Genomic DNA, 25,525 nt, shown 5'->3' with positions numbered 1-25,525 from the left:
CCTCACCCCCGGTGCTGCCGCGGAGTGGTGCCGCTCGGCGCTTACGCGAGGACGAGCCCGCCCGGAAGACGGCGGCCAATTGGAGGGCGCGGCCGCATTGACAGACAGCCGCGAGCACCAGTGAGAGCGGCGCCCCGGCACCGCAAGGCCCGCCCGCTGCGTGCAGCCCATGGCCGCGGGCACACGGAATGAGCCCGCGGCACTGGCAGTGCGGGGTTCCAGCGGCCTCCGATCCCTATCCTGGCCGCTCTCCCTTCATCCGCGCCTGAGTTGCTCTCTTGCTCCCGAGCGTGTGGTGTATCCCGAGCAGCAGTGCCTCGGCTCCACTGGGTTCCCGCGCCAGCGCTCCCGGAGCCTCACGGCGCCCGCATCCTGGCGGGGCAGGCTGGGAGCTGTAGTCAGGGCTTGCCCGCGCAACCTCTCGGCCTCCCGGCCCCTTGCCCCGGCTTTCACCGCTCTTCCTAAGCCGGAGAGCCGACGGCACTGCCCTTTCCAGCCCGGCCCTTAGCGCCATCCTCGGCTCCCTCCGTTCCCAGCCTGCTTCCCCCTTCCCGCCCCTTCTCAGTCCGCTCGCTCCAGCGGAGTAGGGGCCGATACGAGGCACGGCCGGGAGGGAAGATGATTTTTAACTCGCTCCTGGGGAAGCGGGGCGGGGGGTAGAAGGGCGGCGAGGACAGAAAAAATAAGGAAAAAGCGGTCCCCGGGCCCGAAAGCGCTTCCCTTCCGTGACCCCTGGTCATGCGTCACTTCCCGGCGGCCGTTTGAGCGCGGAGCCCGCGGCCGTGAGGGGGTCCCCGGGGTGGGACGCGCTCGGGGTCGGTCGCCAGCCGGGAACGAGCTGCCAGGTGCCTCCTGTTCGTCCCCAGGCCGTGTCTGTGACAAGTTTCACTTCTTGCTGTTGCTGCTGCTGGCTCATCGCATCGTGCGCTCAGGTACTTCTGCGATTGCAGCTGCAGGGACTTGCGTAAGTAGAATAAAAAACTTGCCCCCAGGCAGGTATTGAGGCGTGCGCTTCCCTCCAGCGCGGTCCAGCGGCCTGTGGAAAAACTGTTCTGTGCTGAAGAACTGTGTGATGTCCTTTGCTCCGTCTGATTGCTTTCTCTTGTAGTATTCTTTAAAACGCTGTGTTCTGATGGGTAGATTTTCAATTCTTTATTATCCCACTGGTGGCTCCTCAGTACAAGAAAGGCAAGGAGTTACTGGAGAGGGTCCAGCAGAGGCCACAAAGGTGATGAGGGGTCTGGAGCATCTCTTATGAGGAAAGACTGCAGGAGCTGGGCCTGTTTAATCTGGAGAAGAGAAGACTGAGAGAGGATCTCATTAATGCACATTAATATTTCCAAGGCGGCTACCAAGAGGATGGTGCCAGACTGTTTTCAGTAGTGCCCAGTGACAGGATGAGGAGTAATGGCCATAAAATAAAACACAAGTTCCACCTCAGCATGAGGGAGAACTTCTTTACAAAGATGTCAGAGTACTGGAATAGCTGCCCAGAAAGGTTGTGGATTCTCCCTGTCTGGAGACATTCCGAGGCCACCTGGATGCATTCCTGTATCACCTGCTCCAGGTGAGCCTGCCTGGGTAGGGGAGTTGGATGGGATGATCTCCAGAGGTCCCTTCTAATGCCAAAACTTCTGTGATTCTGTGAAATAGTTGATTAATCAATCAACCAAGATGTTCTTAGAGCTTTGAATTCCCTATTAAGTTTTATTGAACACACAGTCATGGAGCAGTTAAGGCCATCAAGAGGAAATTTATGAAGCAAAACTCTTAGTGGAAAGACTCATTTGTCTTAGGCATCTGCTGCTGTGCTGCATTAAAAGGCTATACTTAGTGGCCGTTAAAAATAAGCAGTGGGTTTATATTATGTAATCAGCTTGTGTTGACAAACAGCTATTGGAAAACTTAAAGTAGTCCTTGAACTTATCATCAGTCTTGCACCCAACTTTCCAATAAAGAAACAGCCCCAGGGGTAAGATCCTCAACAAGCTGGGTCTCAGTTGCTGCCTCTGGAAGGATAAGGGCCTATAGTGAAATGCAGTATAGCGGGAGCAGTGATTAGAAAGAAATTCGAGGTTGGGTTTTTTCAAATTGTAATTTGTTTTACTATTATTTGCACTGCCCTTATCCCTCAGTAGCTACTTACTTTTCTAGATCATTTATGATTGATTGAACATGATAGAAGTTGGAGCAGATTACTTGGAAATACTGCTAATGTTGTTGCTCTCATGTTTGAACTGTCTGATTGCTTGAACTAAAAAAAAAAGTTTCAGTGCAATTTTTTTGTGTGGCAGCTCAATTTTCTTGAAAGTTTGAGAGACTTTCTCAAAAGTTTTCCTGGAAATTAGGAAATTATAGTTACTGTACAAATATGTTATGAAATTCATTCTGTTTCAATTCAGTTTTGAAAAATAGTGGGAATTGCACTGCATCAAGTAGTTAATATGTACATTGTTGTAGAGCCCTTTCAAAAAAACTTCATCAGACTGGAAAAATGGGAATCACCTTTACAAAGCACATGGTGACTCCCACCAAATAAATGCATTTATCCTGGTGTTCACAGGTTCTGCACTTCTTAATTTTTTACTGATTTTTTTTTATGCCTTATGAATGAATCATGAAGTAGGTCCATGAATCTTCCTCATCCCTGCTTTTAAAAGCTGGGATCATTTACCACTATCTAGTCCTGAGATACTTAAGCAATAGTTACTGGGTTTAGTAACTCAGTTGTTTTATCCTTCATCTCCTTTAAAACACTTAAGTAAATCCAGAATTTGGGGTTTTTAACTCATGAAACTTGTGCAGCTGAATGAAGTCTCTCAATGAAAAGCTAGGTCTCCACACAAAACCTTTCAGGTCTATTTTGTCTGAAAAAAATGAACATCCAGAACTTGTGATGTGGAGATGTGGGAAGGTCGATGTGATCTGTATTACAGCTCATTAGGGACACAGAAAAAAAAATGAAAACTTGTAGTTAGAGAATACAGGCGCTAGTCTTACTCTCTCTCCTTACATCTTCTAAATCTGCAGTGAGTGGAACAACAAACTGGTCTTCTGCTACACTGACTAAATTCTTTTTTAAAACAGACTATTTTTATTTCTTGACATTACTACAGTGTGTATATAAATGCTCTGTCTCAAAACATGAATGACCACCACTGCCACAGTCACTGTATATGTTGTTTTAATAGTTATTGTTCACCACGTGTGGAGTTCTTTAATTATTCACCTAGTCTATAATTATTTACCATTCATTTATATAATTATTCACCTAGAGAAAAAAACTAAACAAAAACTTGTACGTATCTGGTAGTTAGTGTTTTCTGTTTTGCTGCTAAGATCTCAAAAGTCAGTTCTAACCTTGATAATGACTGATGCAGAAATATTTTTCATGGTAGTATTGCTATGTACTGGTGATTCGTGCGCCTCCTCTAATTCAGATTTATGCTCCTGAAACTGCATGGTTCCTATTCAGTGTTTCATTGAAAGGATCTTGTCATGATCTCGTTCAACAGAAAGTTAATTATGTTAACATTTCATTCTCATATTGTCACTCACAACAAGCTATGTAGAGAGCTGATCAGGAGTACATCATTATCTCTGCATTTATAGAAAGGAAAATTATCACAGAAAATGAGTCACGAATTTTCTTTAGAGGTGAATCTCAGAACTGAGTGTTGAACAGGTTTGTTGGGCCCACCAATCCTGCAGTGTTCTTGTTGAAGCTCAGCTCTACAGAAATGTTTAGTGTTTGTTTGTTTGTTTGCCAGCAGTCTTGAAGTACCTTAATCAACTTTTAAAATTAAAAAAAAAATACTCAGTGGAAAATATTGTGATGGAACTGGAGTGGTTATGATTGTTTTCCCAACAGATAGAGTTGAAACATTTTGTTTGCTCAGCTGAGAGCTGAAGCAGGTATTTACTGGAGCCTTATGAATCTTTTGCTGTGAAATGCTTCTCTTGGGCGCACAGGGGCTTTCCATCTTCTGTTAAGCAAAGCTCTGTGGTGGACATGCATGAAAGAGCCTGGTACTCATCACAGTACTTGTATCTGCTGCTGAATGTTCCAGAGGCCCAAGGTACAGGAATACTGTTTCTGTGAAGATATATCAAAGATTCCACTTATGAAAATGGGGGACAAAATTGCCATGGTCAATACAATGCTTATGTCCCAAGTTACATGTGTTGATCAGTATTTTAAATTCACTATTCTTCCCTCATTGCCCAGCAGAATGGTATGTCAGAATGGTTGTGGTTAAACACCCCCTCTTTGTAGAAGTGGTAATAGAGGCCCAAGAAGGAATGCCTGGAAGTTCCAGTGTTACCCTCTTCAATTCTTCCATGATGAGAATGTCATGGAACTTGCCTGGAGGCTCATCCACAGCATTTTCTTTACATTCCCCTGAATGCCTGATGTGTATCCTGATAGACGTGCCTGTAATTCATCCTGTAACCAAGAAAAGCACTTATTCATTTTCTGTCTGCCTGAATGTCATTAGCCTGACTGCCAATGCCAGTGACAGATCTGCCAAAATCCTCATTTTTCTGGAATTCTACAACAGTTTAGTGGATTTCCAGAACATTCAGGTCCTGTTCCCAGAACATTCAGGTCCTGTTCCCTGTCCTTTTCCCTCTCCTATCACTATCAAAAAATCTGCACCCAATTCAGAATTTTGCTGTCAAACCTGGTGGTACTACTAAGAGTCCAGGAAGCCTATTTTAGCTGACATTCTTTGTTCCTGTGGTAATCCTGCTCCTTACACAGGCTGTGAATCCAAAATAATTAGGTAATGTTTTGATGTAAAGGTTTTAGTCTTTCTTTGTGTTCAGTTAGTGCACTGCAACTGAGCTTTATAAACTTTTGTTTGCTTGTTTAAACTCTATTGAAGTTAAAAGAGAACAAAAGTGAGTATTTCTGCTCTGACCCTGTCCCTTGAACAAAAATGAATGAGGAATCCCCATTTTTAATCTTAAGCACACTATGAAAATTTGTATTGATTAGTTCTTTGGTTTAAATTTAATTTCCCTGAGAAAAAAACAATTTCCTTACAGGTTTTTCTTTTATTTTTTTCTTCTTTTTTTTTTTACTTCCCCCAAAGTGGGCTTATTTACCCTTTTTTTTCCGACTTAATTTTTAGAATTAAAAATCTTAAAGGACTGTTAGTTCCATCATCAGAAGGTTAAATAACCTATCTTTTTCCTAGAACTCTCCTGAAAAATATTTACTAAAAGAATTATATTTTGATGTCCATGAGTAAGCTTGATTTGAATGGCAAATAACTTTCATTCATGAATAGGGTATTTGCTTAAATAATTATTTTATAGTGTAGAGGAAGAGACAAATGCTGACCTCATCATCCTGGAATAGTTAGAATATTTTATTGAGACTGAGGTGAGGGACTCTTCCTCCATCATCTGCACAATTTTATACTTTCCAGAGAGAATTCTCAAAACTCAAGAGAAGTTGTGTAGATATTGATTATTTCAAGATGAAGTGATCAGTATTGTTCTGTGAAGCTTTATTCTGTATTCTCGTGAGTAAGACGACATCTTTCTCTTTTGTTTCCCTCAGGTTCAGCATGGCCAATGCTCTTCAGGAAACACCTTCACTTGAAGCTTCTCAGTTAGAGGATGTTAATGCTAAGCTGTCCTTCCTACCTGAAAGACTGAGAAAGAAGCTGCTTCCTTTTCAGGAAAAAGGCATCATATTTGCGCTTCAGAGAAGTGGCAGGTAAAATTATTGTATTCAACTTACTGTATCACATGCCAAAAATAATTACTTCAGGTAAAGATCAATTAATTTTTACAGAGGTTATTCTATAGCAGCAGTCTTAGGTGAGTTATGTTACAGAAATCTTTTATAAGCTGTAAGGTAACATTGTTTAAAATGAGTTATGGGGTTTTTTTCTGCAGAGGATGAAGAAATGTTTATTAATGCATTATGCAAAAGAGAATTGTAGTATCAAAGTTCTTGTGTGAAAGGAGGTTGATATCAGTAGGACCATCATTTTTGTTATGTTAATAAAGAATTCTTAAAATAAGTTAATTCACATTTGATTCTTTAGTTCTTAATGGCGTGGTAGAGCTGTTAAGGGAATGACTAACAGATCCTGATGCATCTGTGTGGTTTTCTATTTTAAACTTGGTACAATTCTGGTGTGTAATCAGGGTGTTCTGGAGCTCACTGAGCTGCAGCAGCAGAGCAGAAGCAGCCTTGCAGAGTGCTCAGTTAGCCAGTGCAGCAGCTGATGGAGTAGACATTCAACAATTAAGTACCTGGTAAATCAAAATCACAGTTTATACCGCAGAGCCCGGAAATATTTTGCTGAGTAAGAGCCTGTTACTGAGTTACAGGGTCAAAAAGGAGGGGGGAAATGCTATTTCCACATTTATAAATTTTAGGAAATGTGGGCAATTGCAGCCTAAAGCTGTGAAACTACTGTATGCTGTTCTTTTGGAAAGGAATGATGTTGGGGAGGTCTGGCACAAATGGAATTACTGTAGCCTGTGTGGAAAAGATGGATGAAATTAGTTCCTGATTATTTCAGCATCTTGCTGAGAAGGAGAGGCTTGGGGCTTAAGGGGGTTGCTTGCCAATGTTTGTGATTATTTTCAGGGGAAAAGAAATGTGCGTCTTTTCCTCCAAAGGTGAAAAATTGGAAAGGAAATATTTATCATCAGTTCTTGCAATTATATGGAACTTTCAATCAATTAAAATTTCCTGTGAGTTTTTTCGTTTTGATTCTATTCCTTTGGCCAAAACCCTTTAGCACTGCTGTCTCAGGGAATGAACAAACCATCTGTTTTATACTGCCAGTTTCAGTGGCAGAAGAGAAAGATGACTCCAGCCATTCACATGAGAGCCTGAGATTTGATATGCTTTATGCTGAATTGGCATTAACTTCTCTGTGACCACCAGCCATATCAGGCACTTTCTTGCTGCACAGACTGAGAATGAATGGATATGATTTTAATGGATAGCTAAGGTTTTGGTAGAATAGACAGCAAAGCCTATGTTAGAGTTGAATTTAATAAATCCAAAGCCCTTGGCTGCCATTGAATATGCAATTGAGGTGTATGTTTATATATACAAACAGTGAAATAAGGGAAGCCATTAAAATTAAAGAAACTGTACATTTAATTAGTGTAGGCTAATGGATGTATTTGAAAGTGGCATAATCTTTTACAGGCTGTTATATAATATAGAGGTTCCTTGGTAAGCAGCTTAGCTACAGGACTGGATAAATTTTTATCAGATGTTTCTTTCTTCTTTTTGCTAAAGTAGTAACAATTGCCTGCAATAAGTATTCAAAAAGGTTTGGCATACCTAGTCTAATGACTCTCTCAAGGAGGGAATTTTATTTTTTTTCATTAAGGTTATGGGTTTATGTTGGGTTTTTTCTTTAAGTCTTTCACTAACAAGAGTTTTGCATAACCCAGCACTGATGGTTTTCATGTGGCATGGATATGGAAAAATGTTCATCATGATTGCAAGAAATCTCATTCCTTGGCACAGCAAATTCTATGTGTAAGCTGGGTCAAACTGAGGAATTGTGTGCACACTCTCAGCCAGCTTCTATCTGAAGTAAAAAGTGTTAAGTCAAACTTTCCCAAGGAGTATTTTTTAAATCTGTCCCTTGCTCGTGTGGATCTATTTCTCTTCCTGTCCCAAAACAGGGAACAAGAGCCTCTGGTGCTTGTAGCTGAATTTTCTTATTAGTTTGTCAACCCTTGCCTCACACAAGTCTTTCCCTTTTGTGTACTCCATAATGATTTAAACCTTCTTTCAGTATTCCTAGTGGTACATTTTCTGTAGAAGTGTCTTTTCTAGTTTTAAAAATATATAAGCATAGGACTTGAAGTGAGCAATATAAGCATCTCTGCTCATCTTTTTTCTTCCCCCAGGCTATGCACTCCCTTCACAGTCATCACTTAATCCATGCTTTGCTGGAGTGATAGGAAACTGGTGTAGAGCAAGTGTTGGCTGAAGAGATTCAATTAATATCATCTTAGATTAGACAAGCACCCAGCATGAAAAGGAACTTATTATTAGAACAAACTCTTATTTTTTGCATGGAAGGGGCTGGGAGTGAGCTATTAATTCCCTTGTCTCTTCCCAAAGCATAAAATAAATATGCTGTTGTGGTTTGTACTTTCGGTTCATTGGTAAATGAATCAAAGGCTTTTCCAGTAGATGCTCCAAAGGCATTACCTCATTTAATGGAGACTGCCTAACACTTTACTAGGAAATGACAATTCTAGAGCCAGCAAGACAGTGTGTGGTTCAACATAAGATACCTTTTGTCTCACAAACATGCCTTAGAGGTAAATAACTGACTGGCTGCTTATTCCTTACTAGAGATTATTCTTCAGAAATGCACTTTGGAATGGCTGCCTAGGGATGGATACAATATATAGTCTTTATTTGTAGCCTCAAACATTAATGTGCACAAAAGGTGGGTGCACACAACTTATGTCCATGAAGACTATTTTATTTTTATGATTTTCTTCCAGTGAAGGTGTAAGCTACTTTTAAAACCAGCAATAATATGTATTTATTTATTTTTGTGTGCTTTAAACTGCCTCTTAAATAAAAACTAACCGACTTGTCCCTTCCAGGAATGTGAACTGTTAGCAACACGCTTAGGAAATACTGAGGGTTATTGGGGTCAGATGTACGTGTGCTACTGGGAGGTGGAAATGAGCAATTCTGTTTGCTCTCTGCTGCTTATTAGTCATGGTTTGGGCAGATGTGGACAAATCTCCATTTCCTCAGAACTCAGGGTAGAACTGAGGGGTCACCAGCTGTTAATGAAGAGGTGGCAGTGTTGAAGCACAATATTCTGGAAGAAGTGGTAGCAGTTTGGATAAAATATCCAAGATTCAGTGATATATGAGCAAATTACTCAATAGTACTGATAAGGATTGTATTCAGTCTCATTTGAGCTCACGTCTCTTTGAATATTACTGATTTTTACTGCTTCTGTTCCTTAATGTCATACTTGGAAAGTCACAATTCTTTTTACCATGTGTTCTTGTTTTATATCCTCTCTTGATGAAAGTGTGTGATGTCTGTCTAGTAATGCAAACAATTTGTTCACCTGAATACTCTGTAAAAGAGGCATGCTGTTGTTTGAAATTTAGCTCTTGTACTACTGGATATCACTAAATGCTTTATCAAGTTTTGTAATAAAAACTGTCAGTATGTGATTTGCAAGCATCATTATTTAGCACTGCTTGTCTTGTAGATGGTATCTGTAAAAGATGCCTTCGGACACAGATATATTTCTTTCTAGGCGTGTTGGCAGAACAATTTGTTTAAGCTGGATGCAAAAGAGGACTTGGAGATATTTACTACTCATAAAACAAGCTTTTCCATTATAGTATTATACACATTATAATTGTGTGTTCAAACTATTGTAACTTGGGGTGATCTTGTTTCCTGTATAAGCTTGAGAGGTAATACATTAATTTATATATTCAGGAGCATATGATTTTTAATTTCCCATACATGCTGGCTTAATGTTGTTAGACACAGTAAAAAAAGTAAATGACCATGGATGGCAATATCAGGATATGCAGAGTTCATATCTGCCATTAAGAGCTATCACTTTTAATGAAAAGGCAATTGTTTTGTTAGGCAGTCCCTATCTAGAGTAAGAAAAGGTTGTATAGTGTTTAATATTTTTTTGGATAATAGTCTACAGAGAACCATTATGGCAGTGAAATTATTAGAGAATGGAATGTAAATGTCCTCTGTTATAGTATTGAGTCAGTTGCCTACACTTCAAAATAGTACTTTTTCCCATTGACTATGTCTCTGATTTCTAGCAAGTTACACAGGAGGAACACATAGTTAATTCTTTTTTAATTAAAACAGACTTTTACCTCAAAGATTATCAGTCTTTGTAGAAATTATTCCCCTCTCCCATCCCCAAAGTAGACCAAAAAACCAAAGATTCAAATCATAATTTCATCAAAGTTTATAAACACAGTTGAAAGATTCTTCTCTGGAAAGGCATAGTATATACAATCTGCTGAGGTTTTAGTAGTTGGGCCACAGAAATGTGCAGGAAGCCAAAAGAAATGTTTAGAATTCCCATGCACAGCCCTTTGTAGGATGAGGAATTTCTGATAGAAGTCCTATTTAAATTCTTACACAAATTTCTTTAACTTTCTGGGATGTATTATCCATTGAGGAGTATGAAAGGTATAATTTCCATTTGAGTTGGTTGTCCAAGGGAATGATAGTTTTACATTTTGGAAGCTGATAGAATAAGAGAAAATCTGTTCAGTCCATGGACTCCCATGCATATTTTAGTTTGTGCTACAGCAGTAGGCCCTTTTGTCTTACACTTTTCTGTAACTATTTTTCACTTCCACTCTCATTGTTACCATTATTACTGAGGTTGCTTCTGGGTTTTATGTTGTCTATTTATCTTTCTTTCTCCTTCTGTACAATGCAATTGGTGCTTTCTGCCTTGTATTGCCTTTCTAAGTTACCAGAGCTTTTGTTTCACTTTTGCTTTTATCTTTACTATTTTTGATCCATGATTACTGATTGATTTGCTCTTTCAGTGTATTTCTATTCTTCAGGTTTTTATCTCTGATAGTAGTTAAGAATAAGAAAATAGATTTGTCTTTCAATCCCATTTTGAAGCCCTAAGCCTAGTTCCATGTCTACATATCTCTTACTGTATATATATAATTTTTCTGTCCTTTGTTTAAAAGGTCATAGGTTTCTGCAAGTTGATGTTGTGATTAAATGCAGGACCAACTGCTTTTTACCATTGTCTAATTTGGTTTTTTTCAGAATCAGCTGCATGGTTTAAAAGAACACTTAAAAAATACTTTGCAAGCTAATGTTGAATTTTCCCCAAGTATCAGTTCTTAGTATTTCTCTTCTGGGAGATAAGGCATAGTTATTTTCAGCTGAGTTTTACTTTACTGTTTTCATTTCTGTTATAAATTCTCACAACACCACAGTCTTAGTTTACTGAATATCTTAGTTTAACCTAAACAAGAAGCACATAATTTCATTTACACAGTGAAAACATTGGCCATTAATTTCTAAAGGAAGAAAAATGTAACAAATACTTGACATGAAGAGTTCATATATTATGGAGCTATAGCTGTTTGATAATTATCAGTGTATTATCAGTATTTATACTGATAATTATCCATATTTATGGGGAACATCTGTAAGGAGAATTTTTCTTCAAGTTTTATTCATGTTGGGCCATTTTGTGCTTGATAAGTTGCTGAAAAGTTTAATGAGCATTCTGGCTATTTCCTTGTAAGCACAGAACAGTGACTGCCATTCTTAGATGCTGCAGGTAAGGATGTAGAACTTGTGTAAGCCCCAAACAGAATATCCTGTAATGACTCCAGGTTTTGTAGTATCATTTCTGAGAGTCTGCAGTTAGTTTGAATTCTTGTTATTACACTCATGACCAATTTGATCTTAAGATGGGGAGTTCAGAGTTAAACATGAAGATCATCACAAACAGGCAAGATGAAGTTAATTGTGCTCTCTTTTGGGAATTCTACTTATTCTGTCTGGTTTTGTCACACTGATTTCAATAAAAGCCAGATTTCTTAAATTTGCATGTTAGAAAAAGAAATTACCTTCATATTTGTTGTTACTTTTTTTTTTTTTTTAGGTCATGTCTAGGAATATTTCTTTAACTGTTTCATTTTTATGTTAATCTGTGCTTGGTGGCACACAGCATCAAGTGCCATCAACAAGTGTTTCCATTATTTGTAGAACTTGAGGTCAGAGATCAGACTGGAACAAAAATAATTGTAACTTTTTTTGTGGTTTCTGTCTCTAGTCTCAGTAGTTTGTAGTTAGCCTGAGAGGGCTGTTTGAAACAAGGCATAAATCTCTTGCTAGACCAAGAAAGAAATAATCTTTTATTTCAATATATTCGGCAACTCAGATGTTTAAAATTACTATAATTTTGTGATGAGTGGGGGTCCTTAAACCTGCATTGTAACAGGTGAGCACAGAAATAATCTCTGGGGAAAAAGAATGGGATGGCTATTTAGTGAATATGGACAGCATCAAACAGTTAATACATTTCAGCTCTGGGAGTTGGAGAAAGGTTTCATTTTTTTAAAGACGTTGGTTTGTAGTGATTCAGAGTACATTTCACATTTGAGAAGTGCCAAGGAAGAGAGGGATGAATAAATGAAGATGCTAGCTCACAGAATGAGATTCAAATGCAGGAAGTATGAATGAGAGACTGAGCCAAATTCTGCAGAGCTTTCATAGCCAGGGAAGCTTGTTTGGAAGTGATGCTGGAGGAACTGGGAAGCAGTTCAAATAGAACAAAAAATGCATTGTCAGTAAGTGAATGTAGGATATAATTCAGGAGACAAACGATGTGGGGTAAAAAAAAAAAAAAAAAAAAAAGACTTAGCAGAAAAAATCCAATGGTAGAAATATGAGAATTTACCTGGGTTTAAATGTGGACTTGTAGCAGCAGGAATAGAGAAGAAAATGCAGATTTTAGAAATGCAGGGCACAATTTGTTAGAATGGAAGAGGAGGACTGAAAGAGATAAAGGCTACAAGTGTAGTTTAGTAGGTTGTCAACAGTGATAGAGGGAGGGGAAAGAGGAAATGAGTTGGTGTTGTGTGCAGGGAAAGTTTGCAGCAGTCCATGATGAAAAGTTGGTGTATTTAACCACAAGCACCAGGGAGAGGACAAATGGGAGGGAGCAGTTCTGAGTGTGAGACAAGTGACTTTAACGAGAATGAATAGAAGTAAGATCTTAAACGAGTATGAGTCACATTCTGACTGACTTAATGCAAGTTGGAAGAGATAGGCAGAGGGGAAAACTGCCCCAGATCACCAGGGAATGCAGAGTTTATTGGGAAAGTACTGATAAGTAAATTTCATTGAAAGCCATTAGACTGCATGCTAAGGAAGATTTCTGCTGCTCACACGTATTTCAGTCATGCTAGTTAACAGCCAGGTTAACGTTTGCAGCCTAGATTATCAGTAGCTGAAATTAGTTGACACTGTTCTGTTCTCTTGCATTGAGTCAGCTGCTGAACCCATTTGTGTCTGAAGCCAGTGACTGAATAGGTAAACAGTTTTCGCTATCACTATTAAGTGTCTTCTTGGCTGGAGGTTTTTCCACTTAACAGTTCCATTAATGTATTCTAAAAACATATTGGCGTGTCTGAGCTTAACCTTCAACTTGACTGCTTTGTTATGTGTTATTCCACACAACTTTGCCAAAGCTAGAATACCAGAACATGTGGTCTGAGAGCTTTCAAATACTAATAAAACATTTTAGGTGGGTTTTTCAGTCACATGTCGAAGAGTGTTAGAGAAAAGCCTAAGACACCACAACCATTCTCCTCTAGGCTCCTTTTCAGAATCATTAACAATGCAGATGTGGCAATTTGGTGCATCTTACGTTAAATCAAAGGCTGGGATTTTATTACTTTGGGATTTTTTAAATACCTAGTATAGTTCAGGAGCAAGGGTAAGATCTATCTTACATCTTCTGGAGCACTATTTTTGGTGAAACACCCTTGATTATTTCTGCAAGGGAGTCAGCTCTCTTTGTTCTAGTTTTAGGACTGCGTGCTGTGATTACTGACACACAAATGTAATGGTTGTTTGCGCAGTTTTATATAAAAATGTTCTAAGTTCAGATTCCTTAAATAACCCTTGGTTAAGTTGTTAGTGCTGAAGTGTTGGCTTGTGAGTAGGAGGTAAATTATATGTTGTAGTGTTATATAAAACTGACTCACATGAGTAGGTGAGAATCCCAAGAATATCAGGACACCCACACCAGTGAAAGAAAGACTCGAGCTTCCTCTGTACAACATGTTCCAAAGCCTGCATTAACAAGAAACAGCTTTAATTTGCTTGAGTAGTAACAAAAATTTTCAGTGTTTTAAAAAATGAAGTGCTACTGCTTTGACTGTTTGCCTTGGAAAACGCATTTGAAAGGGAAGGAGTTTGTTCTGAAAAGCTACCTGTAGTTCTAAGTGGTTTTTCCTGGATAAATAGCTGCTGAAAATCAATCAAGAAGTTAAATTATCCCTACAAGCAAGCAACAGATGTACTGGATTGCTGTACCCCTTTAGTTTTTAATCTGCCATGTAAGGAAGCACAGCTCTCTAGAGAGGATATTATTGCAAATATTTCTATCATTACAAGAAACCTCTAACACCAGCTGTTTGACTTGGTAGGATCCTTGGTTGTACAGACCTTAATCCCAGTGTGTTGTTAATCAATATTCCTCCAAGAGTAAAGTTCAAAATGAGATTCTTTTTCTTCGCAAAAATACCTTGCTGCAGTAGCCATAATTAATATAAGAAACTTCAGCTGTATTGTTTGCATGGTTAATAGTGCTGACATTTCGAAAAGGGTGACCTGAATGTAACCCAGACATACAGAAATAGAAATGATTTTCATTTAAATGTTTGGTCTTCCCTGAAACTCAGTTTATAAAACTGTGTTAGCATTAACCTCCTTCTGATACAGACTATTTTTTTGTGGCTCTATGACATATTCCTCATGAGTTTAGCCTCAGTTTCCTTCTGTTTCTCCAATGAACTCATCTGCATGAAATTTTAAAAGATCTGCTTGTCCTTCTGCTTTGCAAAGTTGGTTCCAATCTTCTTGACATCAACACAGCCAGGAACTCTTTCTGTGTTTTTTGAAGTTTGATAAATTATTCTTTCTGTCCTTTAGAGGCAGAGCTTTCCTGATAGAGCTTTCAGAGGGCTCTTTCAGGAGTTTTGGGTTTCTTTCTTAGTTCTTTCACCTGTTCTTTTGCTTACTTCAGGTTTCTCTCCAAGGTTTGCTGTAGTAAGAATGTGTAAATGCACCTTTGCTTGGTGCTTGATACCTTTACAACGTATCAAGCACTTAGCCTATTCCGATAGTGCTGGAAGTCTGTTTCTGGGGTTCTGACTCATCCAGCTTTGGGTGGTCCCTTCAACTACGGGATCCTCTACATCCAGAAGAAAGCTAGGGTTTGTGTACAACCTCAGGTGCTTGTGTTTGTTCTCTTTAGTGACCAGCAGTAGGGTTTTGGACCTGTGTGCACCTGAGGTGCACCAGCACAGCAGACCTTGCTCTCTGCAGGCGTGTTCGCTCACCAGGGTACATCCTCACTCAAAGCTCTTTGTGTTTGCTTGAAAAAAGAAAAATGTAGTTTTATTTTCAAGCTAATACACCTCAAAATGCTGGGGCTGTTTTAATCTAGTGGGGGCCCAAACTATGGTTCCCTTCTATTTATGAAAGATCCTACTGTGTCCAAAGGCCATTGCTAACCCTACACCGTAAAAGGGTTATGAATAGTAGGAAGGTTGTAGCAGCATGTGCAGTGCATCCCAATGAGGTTCTACTGCTTTCTGCTAGGAAAAAATAGGAGATTTCCTTGATGAATGGACAGAGATTCAAACACAAGCCACAGGATTCGCTCTGAAGAAGGGAAACATTTAAAGATTAGATGGGAAAGAATCTAAAAGAATTTGCCATTGACTAGTGCTTTTTTGCACAGTTGGACTTTGCTGCTGAGAGTAAGTGCAACTGAGACATCTCAAATGATTTTTTTTTCCGTGCTTTTCTGAAACTTTTGACCATGTGGGCTGAGCTTATAACAGGATATGAATCTGCGTATCATAGCTCTGATTTATATTCTTGGATAGAACTATTATTAAGGTGTCATATGAACAGATGGGATATGAATGATGAAGCTCAGATTGGGTAACCAGCAGTTGAGAGGAAATGACTAATTGAACTTCAGAGAACAAGAAGTCTGTCTTCTTGCAGTCAAAATATGTGAAACAAAAATACATATTTGTCCCTTCAATGTAGTTGAAGATCTGTTTCTTCTGCTTTGACAGCATGGAACCTTTATGTCCATGTTGGCAGCTTGTCTGACTGCAATAATATAGAGCATACTGAAGTTTGTTTTAAATAGAGGCAGCATATTTTTAAGATTATGTAAAGTATTGCTTTTTAGCAGCTTAGTGCAACTAACTATTAGGTATCTTGTTAAGTTTTGTGTGATGTGGGCTATAAAGATGGGGAAGTTCTTTAAAGTTCTAATTGTTGTGATTATGAACTGGAAAGATTTCATGATTTTCCTCTCAGTAATATAAGCTGGTTTTCATTGCCCTAGAATCCAATGAAAAAAATTTGGACTTCTTATCTTTTGTAACTACATTAAGCAGGCATCTTTAGGATTCTTATTTTAAAACTGTGAAAGCTACACAAAAGAATGCTTTAAAATGCATTATTTATATATATATATATATATAAAATAAATGGAATATCCTCCATTTCTACTTATATTAGTTTTATTTCACTTCTACCTGTATCATAAACTCAATCTTGTGTGTCATGTCAAAATTTTGTCACGTGTGAGTGTCAATAATGTTAATTAATTGGCATAAATTAGCAATTTAAAAACTGTAGCTTTTCAGGAATTTGAGTCTGAGCAGTGTGGATCCAAGCAGTGATTCATGTCACTAACTGTATAATCACAGAGGACTTTACACATTCAGATAACTCTTAACTGGAGCTTTAAAACCAATTTAGTGCACTCGATTGATCTCAATCTGTGATGTGTCTGGTCGAATTTTAAATGCTGGAAAATGGATGGATTGCAAGTACAGGAAGAAAATCCCAACTACTTACAACAAAGCAATTTCATCATTGGGCAGGAGAAGAGAGCGAATACTTACTAGCAAAATATCACTAGACATAACCAGCTTTAAGCATAGGGGTGTTTCTGTGTCTCTGTTTCTATTGGTACTGCAGAAATGAGGAAGAAAAACTCTTGATCACTTAATGTAATCTCTGTTTGCAGAGTTATTGTGGGTAAAGTGATGGCAGCTACTTCGTACTTCATTTACCAGCAACAAAATGATGAGTTTCTATAAAAGTCATCAACTTGTTGCTGCTACATAAGAAGTTTAACTTAGGACATATTCAGTGGAAGTTAATAGACATGAAAACAGGAGATACTCTATAACATCAAGGATTTTATGAGTACAGTCTGAAAATGAGTGCAAAAAGAAAAACAGAACAATTTCTTATTCGTCAGCAGATAAAGCCATCAATGTTTAAGTGGCTACAGTTCACTCTAATGAAGAAATTAGCTTTATGGAAGAAGTGTTCCTGTGGTTGACACACTTAAAGTTAGTGGGTTTTTATTTGCTATTCAGCTTCTAATTGTCAGAGCCATTTGTAAATCACTCTGGATTTCTTCATTTTTGCTTGTTATTGTGAAAGGAAGAAGGAGCATCCAATCAGTTCGCCTATGTCAAAGAACAGTGCAATAGGATCTTACCTATTCTCACTTTGTTTTCTGTGTGTCTGAACTGGCATAATTAACATGTCACTATTTATGCAATTCTACTAAAATTTAAGTTGATATTACTGAGAAATACTGTATTTATCAGCAGATGTTGGCAAGAAACACTTTTATTCCTGTCCTCTTTACCACATTTTCTTGCTACCAGATGCAGCTTGGTTATTGCTATATTTGTACTTCTGCTCTTATTCTTATAATAAATAATCTTTATTGTTGAGGAAGATCTGTGGCTTATTCTTGAGCTGTCTCTGCTCTGTAGCTGTTAGCTGTAGTCTTACTCATTTGCTGCGTTTTTGTAAGGAGTACTACTGCAACAGTAGGTTATTGTGCATTCCAATTGATTTCAGGCCTCAAACTGTTTTTTAAAAACATGATTAATGTACTGAAAGCAGTTGGCCTCAAAGAATCTGCAAAAAAGAAAGACTTGTTTTGTAAACTTCAGTTCAAGCAATTAACAATGAGTATTGAATGGAAAAAAAAATCTGTCTTTGAGCAAAAACTGACATTATTTTAAAATTAGAATTGTGTGTTAGTCATCTGCAAATAAATGTCTTTGCCCAGCTGCAAATCACAGACATTAAGGCCCCACAATCATGAGTTGCCACTAAAAATAATTCTCTTCCTGCTTTTTTTTTGTTTTGTAAATCTGTGAAGACTTGGGGTCTTTGTTTTGTTACATTTTCTTCCTTTGTTTTCATTGCTCCATCCCTAACATCTGGGGGTGGGGCGTAAGTTGCAAAGCAATTGCAAATAGATAGTTTGTTGCTTGTAAAAAATGAAGTTGTGTAAGAATTAATTTTTAATTAGTTTTTTACCTCAGTTGAAAGAAACTGCTGAAATTAGTAGACATTGCTATTTATGCTGGCAGGCAGAGTGAGCAAACAGCAGTATACTCTGTTTCTGAAAATATCAAACATTTTATCTTTTTTTGGCCAGCTACACTAACTTCAGAGTAGCCACCACTAAAAAAGCAGTTCTGCATTACTTGGAAAGAATTTTCTGGATCAAAATACAGAATGCTTGTATCTTGGTTTGTTAAATTTTGTTAAAGACACTAAGACCTGGAAGATCTTTCCCATTTTTTCATGGAAGGAACATTATGTTTGAGTTACCTGGTGCAATATGGAATATGGAATCACAAATGGGTAAAATGCCTTTAAGAAATGCATGTCAAAGATGGTATTTAATGTTTACAAAATGTAAATGTGCTGAACAGAATTTACTATTTATGACTGGGGACTTGGAGTTGTCATTGTCTTTACACAGAGTGGCATTGCCAAGTGACTCCAAAATGGGCAAAAAATCAAATTCATTTTCTAATACTTTAGCTGGTACAATTGTTGGGGGAGAGAGAGTATCTGCTTCTATTTAAAAACAAATGTGACAGGTCTGGAAAGCACATTTTTAAAATCAATCTGACATATAGATAATCCTTAATCATGAAGCAGCAAAAACATTGCTGTTTCTGAAAGACAGAAGAAAATTGAAGATGCACTTCTTGCCTTGGAAGTGTCTCTTATGATTACAATTAATCTATCCCTGGACCTAAGCAGAAATTCAGTTTTGCAATTGCAAGTTCTGCAGTAATGCCAGCAAATTCAATAAATATTTTTAAAATAATTGTCATACTTATTTTCAGTTCATACCAAATTCACTTTCTGTAGGTGATATCTGGAGGAATGAAGTCACCTTTTTTCCTTTCATTGGTTCAGTAAATCCAGAATTTAAATTTATAGTAAACAATTTGTAAGTACTGTTTTATGTATTATATTTAGTATTAATTTCTGCTTCCCCTCCCCCCCCCATTTTTGTTTCTTATTTAGGTGTATGATTGCTGATGAGGTAAGTGATGTTCCTGTTCCTCTAACACCATTTTTTTGTGTTGTTAATGCACTTTGTGCAGATGTGACTTTTTTTGTTTGAGAGTTGTGGGCAGAAAGGCTGGTAATGAAGGAATCCTAATTCCTGTGATAGTCAGCAGATATCCTGAAAATGCCTAAGTGAGGAAAAAATTGAAACCTGACAGAAGTTTAGAAGAATCCTTGAGAAAACTTAAAAGGCTAATTTTAATTGTAGGTTAAATCTCTGGTATTATTACATTTTAAAAACACTGACTCTGTTGGGTTTTTTTTAGAGTCCTTTATAATTGCATAGCTAGCTATTTTTAATGGATTATTAGACATTCCTGGCCCAGGGAGATTTTTAACAGATATGGTTTCCAAAGGTGAATTTTTTAAAGTGCACTAATCAAGTAGCAATAGTAAAATTCATTGTGTCCATGCACTTGAAAATATATATTATGTTCCATTTAAGGGAAATCTGAGTCCAGCATTTCTTCCCAGAGAGAAAACATTTTTGTAATAACGTTCTTGATGTGTTGTCAGTATAAAACCTTTCTGAAAAAGAGAATTGCTATAGTCTCCCAATTCTAATCTGCGTTTTCTTGACACACTAGGAAGGAGAGGGAGATGGATTATTGGTATTTAAGCATCTCCTCATACTATAAAAATCTCATTACATCTGGAGATTAACTATACTGGCACAGAATGTGAAATATCTGAGAACTGTGGAGAATACAGAAGTATTCAGGGGAAGAGGAAAGGGGAGCTTGGGAAAAATCAAAATATCAGCAGTAGCTATTTTTTTATTAAAACAGTTTGTTTCCCTCCTTGAACTAGACAATGAACTGTGCATAATTATGTTAGCAATAAAAAGTCCTGGAATATACATTTATTCAAAAGAAATAATGTATATTTTATAATGACGAGAGGTGTGGCACTGGAGGAAGTATTGTGCACTGGTATGTATCCTGTGCTTTTTGACCTATCTCTAAAATAAGAAAATGTTGGTAAAATTAAATAGCAGTATTGTGAGCTTGTATGCAAAAAGAAATTATCAACGAAAACTCAAGATCAGAGAATTACTGTATGTATCCCTGGAGTGTGTAACTATGTAAGGATTAAAGTAAGATAATAAGAGTATTTTTTGTGAGGTATTCTACAAATATATTTCTGTTTTTTCTCAGAGTGGGGACAGACGAAGTTCTTCCCCAGAATTACAGCTTTACTGTCATCCATTTCAATGCTGGAGAAAGATGGGTTTAAATCAAAACCCAAGACTATCATATTTTCTACAGTTTTTCTAGGGTCTCACATTCTTGTGACCTAGCCTGGTGATCAGCTCTGTGGGATCTACATCCAGCCATGGGTGTGCTGATGCCAAGAGTGCTGCTTTTATTCCATATTCATTTCAACTCAGTGCCTGCATTATCACCAGGGACTGCACAGCCTGAGGGAGGGAGACAGCCATGGCAGCAAACGAGAAATGAATGTTATTTAGTTGGTTTTTTTTGTTTTCATTTGGATTTGTTTTCAGATTAACTAAGAACTACTGGTGACACAAGGGGAGATTGCAGGAAAATTTTAAGGAAAACTTGGCAATTTTGAATGAAAACTGAGTATCACAGTAGCTTTCCTATTATTTTCTTTCTAGTAATAGTAGAAAAATTCACTGTTTTCTTTTGTACTTGGGAAATCTCTTCATTATATCATTACATCAGTCCATTTAGACACAACCCTGGAGATGTAAATTGTTGTTTTATGTCTCGCTACTGTGAGTAGTTAGACAGCAGCAAATCCACTCAAATATCCACTGGACTCCATGAAAAACCTGCACAGAGTATTTTAAGGCCCATGTCTGCTTTGATGTTTAACAGGAGTTGGGAACTATCTCTTGCCATGTGAACAAGTAGAGAAAATAGCTGCATTCTTTGATAAAATCTTGAAGGTGGGTTGGTATTTTTTAAACAAAACCCTAAATTCTGAATCTTATAATCATCTGTTGCCATGATTATTCACAGATGGGAGCATTCCCACCTTGACGGTATGAAGCAAGTACTTTCCTGTTACATATAAATCTGTTTGTTGAATCTTCCCCTTGCCTGTACATCTGAATTCTCACTGTCTGGGCTTTCTCATCTGTGTTACAGGCCCAAGAGAAATGATCAGCTCTGGTGAATCAGAGCATTAGTTTCTTTTTGTTGACCCTCTGGGTCAAATCCAGCGCTCTTCCCACAGGTCCTTGTTCTTCACTTGCCTATGAAATTGAGGACAAAGTTGTTTTTATTGTAAGAAGGCATCTTATATATTTCTTTCCTTTGCATAGTCTTTAAAAAATGGTTTTGGTAGCTTCACAAGTTAAAGAGTTTGATCTTTTTAGTATACCCTATTAAGACCCTGAACTGAAAATCTTCTGAAATGAATGGAAGTGCTTCTTCTGACTTTGATGAGCTAACCAGATATAACACATGTATTAATCTGTTTAGCTAGAAACATCTTGTTTCATAAAGTATGATCTGTGGTAACAAAGTGATAATTAAATACATACTATACAACTAGCTCTTTGCCTGGGTTTCCTTTATTTGGTTCTGTCTTTGCAAATTCTTTTGGGCTTTTCTGAATGGAATATGCTTTCTGAGCAGAGACTTCTGGTTTTGATGTTGTTCTTTTCCCTTTTCTTTTCTCAGATGGGGCTAGGCAAAACAATTCAAGCAATTGCCATTTCATATTACTATAAAAATGAATGGCCTCTCTTAATTGTGGTGCCTTCCTCTCTGAGATACCCTTGGGTGGATGAGATGGAGAAGTGGATTCCAGAACTCTCTCCAGACGACATTAGCATCATTCAGAACAAAACTGATATTGGGTGAGTAAAGTTTGTTACTCTTCTGCAGTAAGGCTTGCTCACTACTCCTGGCTCAAGCAGAGCCACCCTTTGGGGTATCAGATACACCCTCTGGGATATCAGCCACTCCTCCCAGTTTTGTGTTATTGTATTATAGCAGTTACTCATTTTCTTTGAAGTTGAGAGATCTGCTTTTTGCAAAGTAGCAAATGCCTTTCTGCTGAAAATTAGATTACTTCAGTGTGTCTCAGATAGAACAAGTTATTTCTCAACTCTAATGAATTCATTAGCTTCTGTAAAACATTTTTGGAGAACTTCTGGTGTACATTACAAAATAAGGAAGTAATTACTGTTAGAATTCCATTTAGCACGCTGAGAAAATTTGTAAGTTCAAATAAGTAATCCCTAAATAACTGAAAAGGTCATCATGACCTACACTTTCTATCTTTAGACTTAATAGCATGAATTCATCAGAGAGCCTATGTCTTGGGTGTTATTAGAATAACTCTCCTATTACCCTGAATTGCAAGGGTGTTTTTAGTCTGCTGTAAATGACTTGGTTGATTTTATGGTAATGTTTAGATGTTGTTCTAAAACTTGGGTGTGAGGGAGACTGATCTTCATGTTTTCTGGGAGTATCAGAGAGTGACTTGACTGCCAAGATGTGCTGCTTGGAACCTTCCTGGTAACCACAGAAATCCAACTGAAAATGCATTTTGAAAGCTTCATTGAAGGGTAATTCCTACTGATAGTCAAAATTTAAGTTGATCACAGGAATATGGAAACTAAAATTAGCACCTTTTAAGGTATTTATCTAAAAGGCACTCAGAGCTTATAGGCTGGATGCGGGAAGGGGAAATGTGGACTGGGGAAAATTATGGGAAAATTAAATGGCAAATGAAATTCTGTTCTTTTAAGATTTTTTTTAAAGGAGTAGACCTTAACCATTATTATTTACTTTTATTCAAAAAAAAAAGGAAAGATGAAAACTTGGGTTTCTGCTTATTTAACTCCCAGGAGGCTGCCTAGCTCTGAGGTTGCTGTTGAACTAATTGATATTTTAACATTAAAAAGTGTTTTATGCATTTGTAAGAAAATGCAAAAATACAGCTGCCAAATTAGCATTTCGTTAAATTCTGCTTCCATATGTTAAGCTTTGATTTCTCTCAGTTTAATACTTTGCTTTTCTTCAAAACTTCAAGAATTAAGTTTACTGCTTGAGTGTTGTTTAACTTCTTGATTAAACCAGGTTAAAATATACTTAGACATCAATTTAGGTTCATAATTTCTGGCCAAATTTGAAAATGGAAGTTTCTTGAATAAATTAGTTCCACTAAAAGAAATAAGTTTATTTGTAATTTTTTAAATGTACCCTTCAGAAAGGGTAAGGGAAAATCGTGCTTTCCTGGTTGCTACATTTATCTGTACAGTGACAGCCAGAATCTGCAGTGCCCGCAGTGCCAGTGCTCAAACCACTGCCCTTTCCATATCCAGGAGCATGAATGTGTAGGTGCGTTTACTATTTTTCCTGTTAAATCATCAAGGAAGCTTCAGCTTCAGCTTGCTTGGTTTCTTGATCTCTTGCTGCTGAAGAACAAGCAGAAATGATGCCAGCAGAGCAGTGGTGTCTGACAGATGGGCATACCAGCTATGACCCTCATTCTGATGACTTGTGTGTCTAACAGCTGTAAGAGTTTCTGTGCTGCTCAAAGGCTTCTGAAGGGCCACAGTGCTCTCTAGTGATTTTAAAATCAATTAATGCCTTGGACCTGTATATGTCTTTAAATTTGTTATAAATAGTTCATTTTCAATTACATACCAATTTTTCATCTTGTGCCATGTTGACTCCCTGCTTCCAGTGTTTTTGTTTTCTTCATGTTCTGTTTAAGCAAAAAAGCTGGGTAACAGCTCTGACAGGAAGCTGTGAGGTTCAGCCCAGACTGTACTTTCACAGTGCCCAAATACTCAGGGACAGTCTGGTTAATCCTCTCAGGCTGCTGGTGAGGGGACTCTTCGTACCCAGAGCAGTAGAAAGCTTGCACAGAGACATCATTACTTCAGGTGTTTGGGTGCTGATAAAGACCTTGGCTTGTGTGTAACTTCTTGTGCAGGAAGTGGGTTTGTCCTATGACGTACTCTGTAAGGAGCACATGGTGAAGCAATGCAGCCAGATAATAAAATTCCTTTGAAATGCAATGTGTGTCTTCTGAAAACGATTATGAATTATGTGTTTGATAAGTGTGAGATATTTTAAACACCAAAAGCTGTTGCTGTTAGCCTCACAGCCCACTTGTCAATCAATCCAAAAGGAGATATACATGCCTTCTGAGATTAGTTTTTATAATCTCTCTCTTATATTAATTGTCCTGCAATGAAAACTTGCTAAGAAAACTTTTGGATTTTCTTTTTCAGGAGAATATCAACAAGCAGAGTAACCATTCTGGGGTATGGGCTGTTGACATCTGATGCACAGACTTTGGTAGACACTTTGTACAGGCAGAACTTTAAGGTGGTTGTGATTGATGAATCACACTACATGAAATCCAGAAATGCTACCCGCAGCAAGATTTTACTGCCAATTGTGCAGAAAGCTCTCAGAGCTGTTCTCCTTACTGGAACTCCTGCTCTAGGAAGACCTGAAGAGGTATTTGACGTGTTGTGCTTGGTTTTGGTTTTGGTTTTGGTTTTGAGGATGGTATCAGTAATAGATGAAGAGTCTTTTAGTTTTCTTGAATATATTCAATTACATGCATTGTGACATCAAAAGGTGCACTAGCTGCATCAGGGAGGACAAGTATAAGAAACTAAACCAATGTCTTTTTGTTTGAGTTGACTTTACAAACTTGTTTCAAGCTTGTGCACAGGTGACTTGAGACAGTGTTTCTTGTAAGAAATTAATCTTGTATGTTACAGACTGATTGCTGGGTGAAATAGAAAATAGAGCTTAAGGAGAGAACTGCTTGTTTCTCCTGTCTAGGGGAGGCTTTGGTAGACAAGGTCTTGTATTAAATCTTCTACTTTATCATCTGATAAAGAAAGCCCTTAGTTTATCACTGGTCTTTTGAATATTCACTTAAGTGGAACAAAATATAGTCTGTACTTGTTGCACATCCAGAGTGACAAATTTTCCTTTGAAGGAAGCTCAGCTTATGGAATTAGGGAGGAGCAGAGAGGTAACAAAAACCCTCTTGGGTTTTATACTGAACCCAAGACAACTGTCTTTATTTATCAAATGTAGGGGAAAATGGAATATAAGAGCTGATCTGTATTCAGGGAAATTAAAAGAGCTAAATAAATAATATTTTATGCTTCAGAATTCCTCACTGTGTAAACAGAATTTATGACAAGACCCTTTATGAATTTAATTTGTTAAGAGAGGTGATAACTTGAGAAAGATACCCATGGTATGGAAAAGGGCTTGGTATATCATGAGTACTTACTTAAAACTTTAAAACAAATGTTTATGGGTGGGGATAATTATTAAA

General features: G+C 37.8%; 1 protein-coding gene across 5 annotated transcripts in view; it reads left to right on the top strand.

Annotated features, from left to right (window-relative positions):
- Nucleotides 1–171: 171 nt before the first annotated feature.
- ZRANB3 (zinc finger RANBP2-type containing 3) overlaps nt 172–25,525 on the top strand; it is a 42,299-nt gene continuing 16,945 nt past the window's right edge. The window contains exons 1-5 of one of the 5 annotated variants that reach the window (XM_048309189.1): nt 172–964; nt 5,573–5,731; nt 19,181–19,199; nt 21,883–22,061; nt 24,453–24,684. In XM_048309189.1, coding sequence (XP_048165146.1) covers nt 5,580–5,731; nt 19,181–19,199; nt 21,883–22,061; nt 24,453–24,684 — 582 coding nt within the window. In that variant the 5' untranslated portion in view covers nt 172–964; nt 5,573–5,579. Of the gene's footprint in view, nt 965–5,572; nt 5,732–15,311; nt 15,556–19,180; nt 19,200–21,072; nt 21,144–21,882; nt 22,062–24,452; nt 24,685–25,525 lie in introns of those variants that run through there. The other 4 variants (XM_048309186.1, XM_048309185.1, XM_048309188.1 and 1 more) reach the window with 4 other exon arrangements.

The sequence above is a fragment of the Corvus hawaiiensis genome, chromosome 7 (assembly GCF_020740725.1).
Source record: "Corvus hawaiiensis isolate bCorHaw1 chromosome 7, bCorHaw1.pri.cur, whole genome shotgun sequence".
NCBI classification, from domain to species: Eukaryota; Metazoa; Chordata; class Aves; order Passeriformes; family Corvidae; genus Corvus; species Corvus hawaiiensis.
The sequence above is the reverse complement of the archived record's forward strand: the minus strand, read 5'-3'. Positions and strand labels throughout refer to the sequence as shown.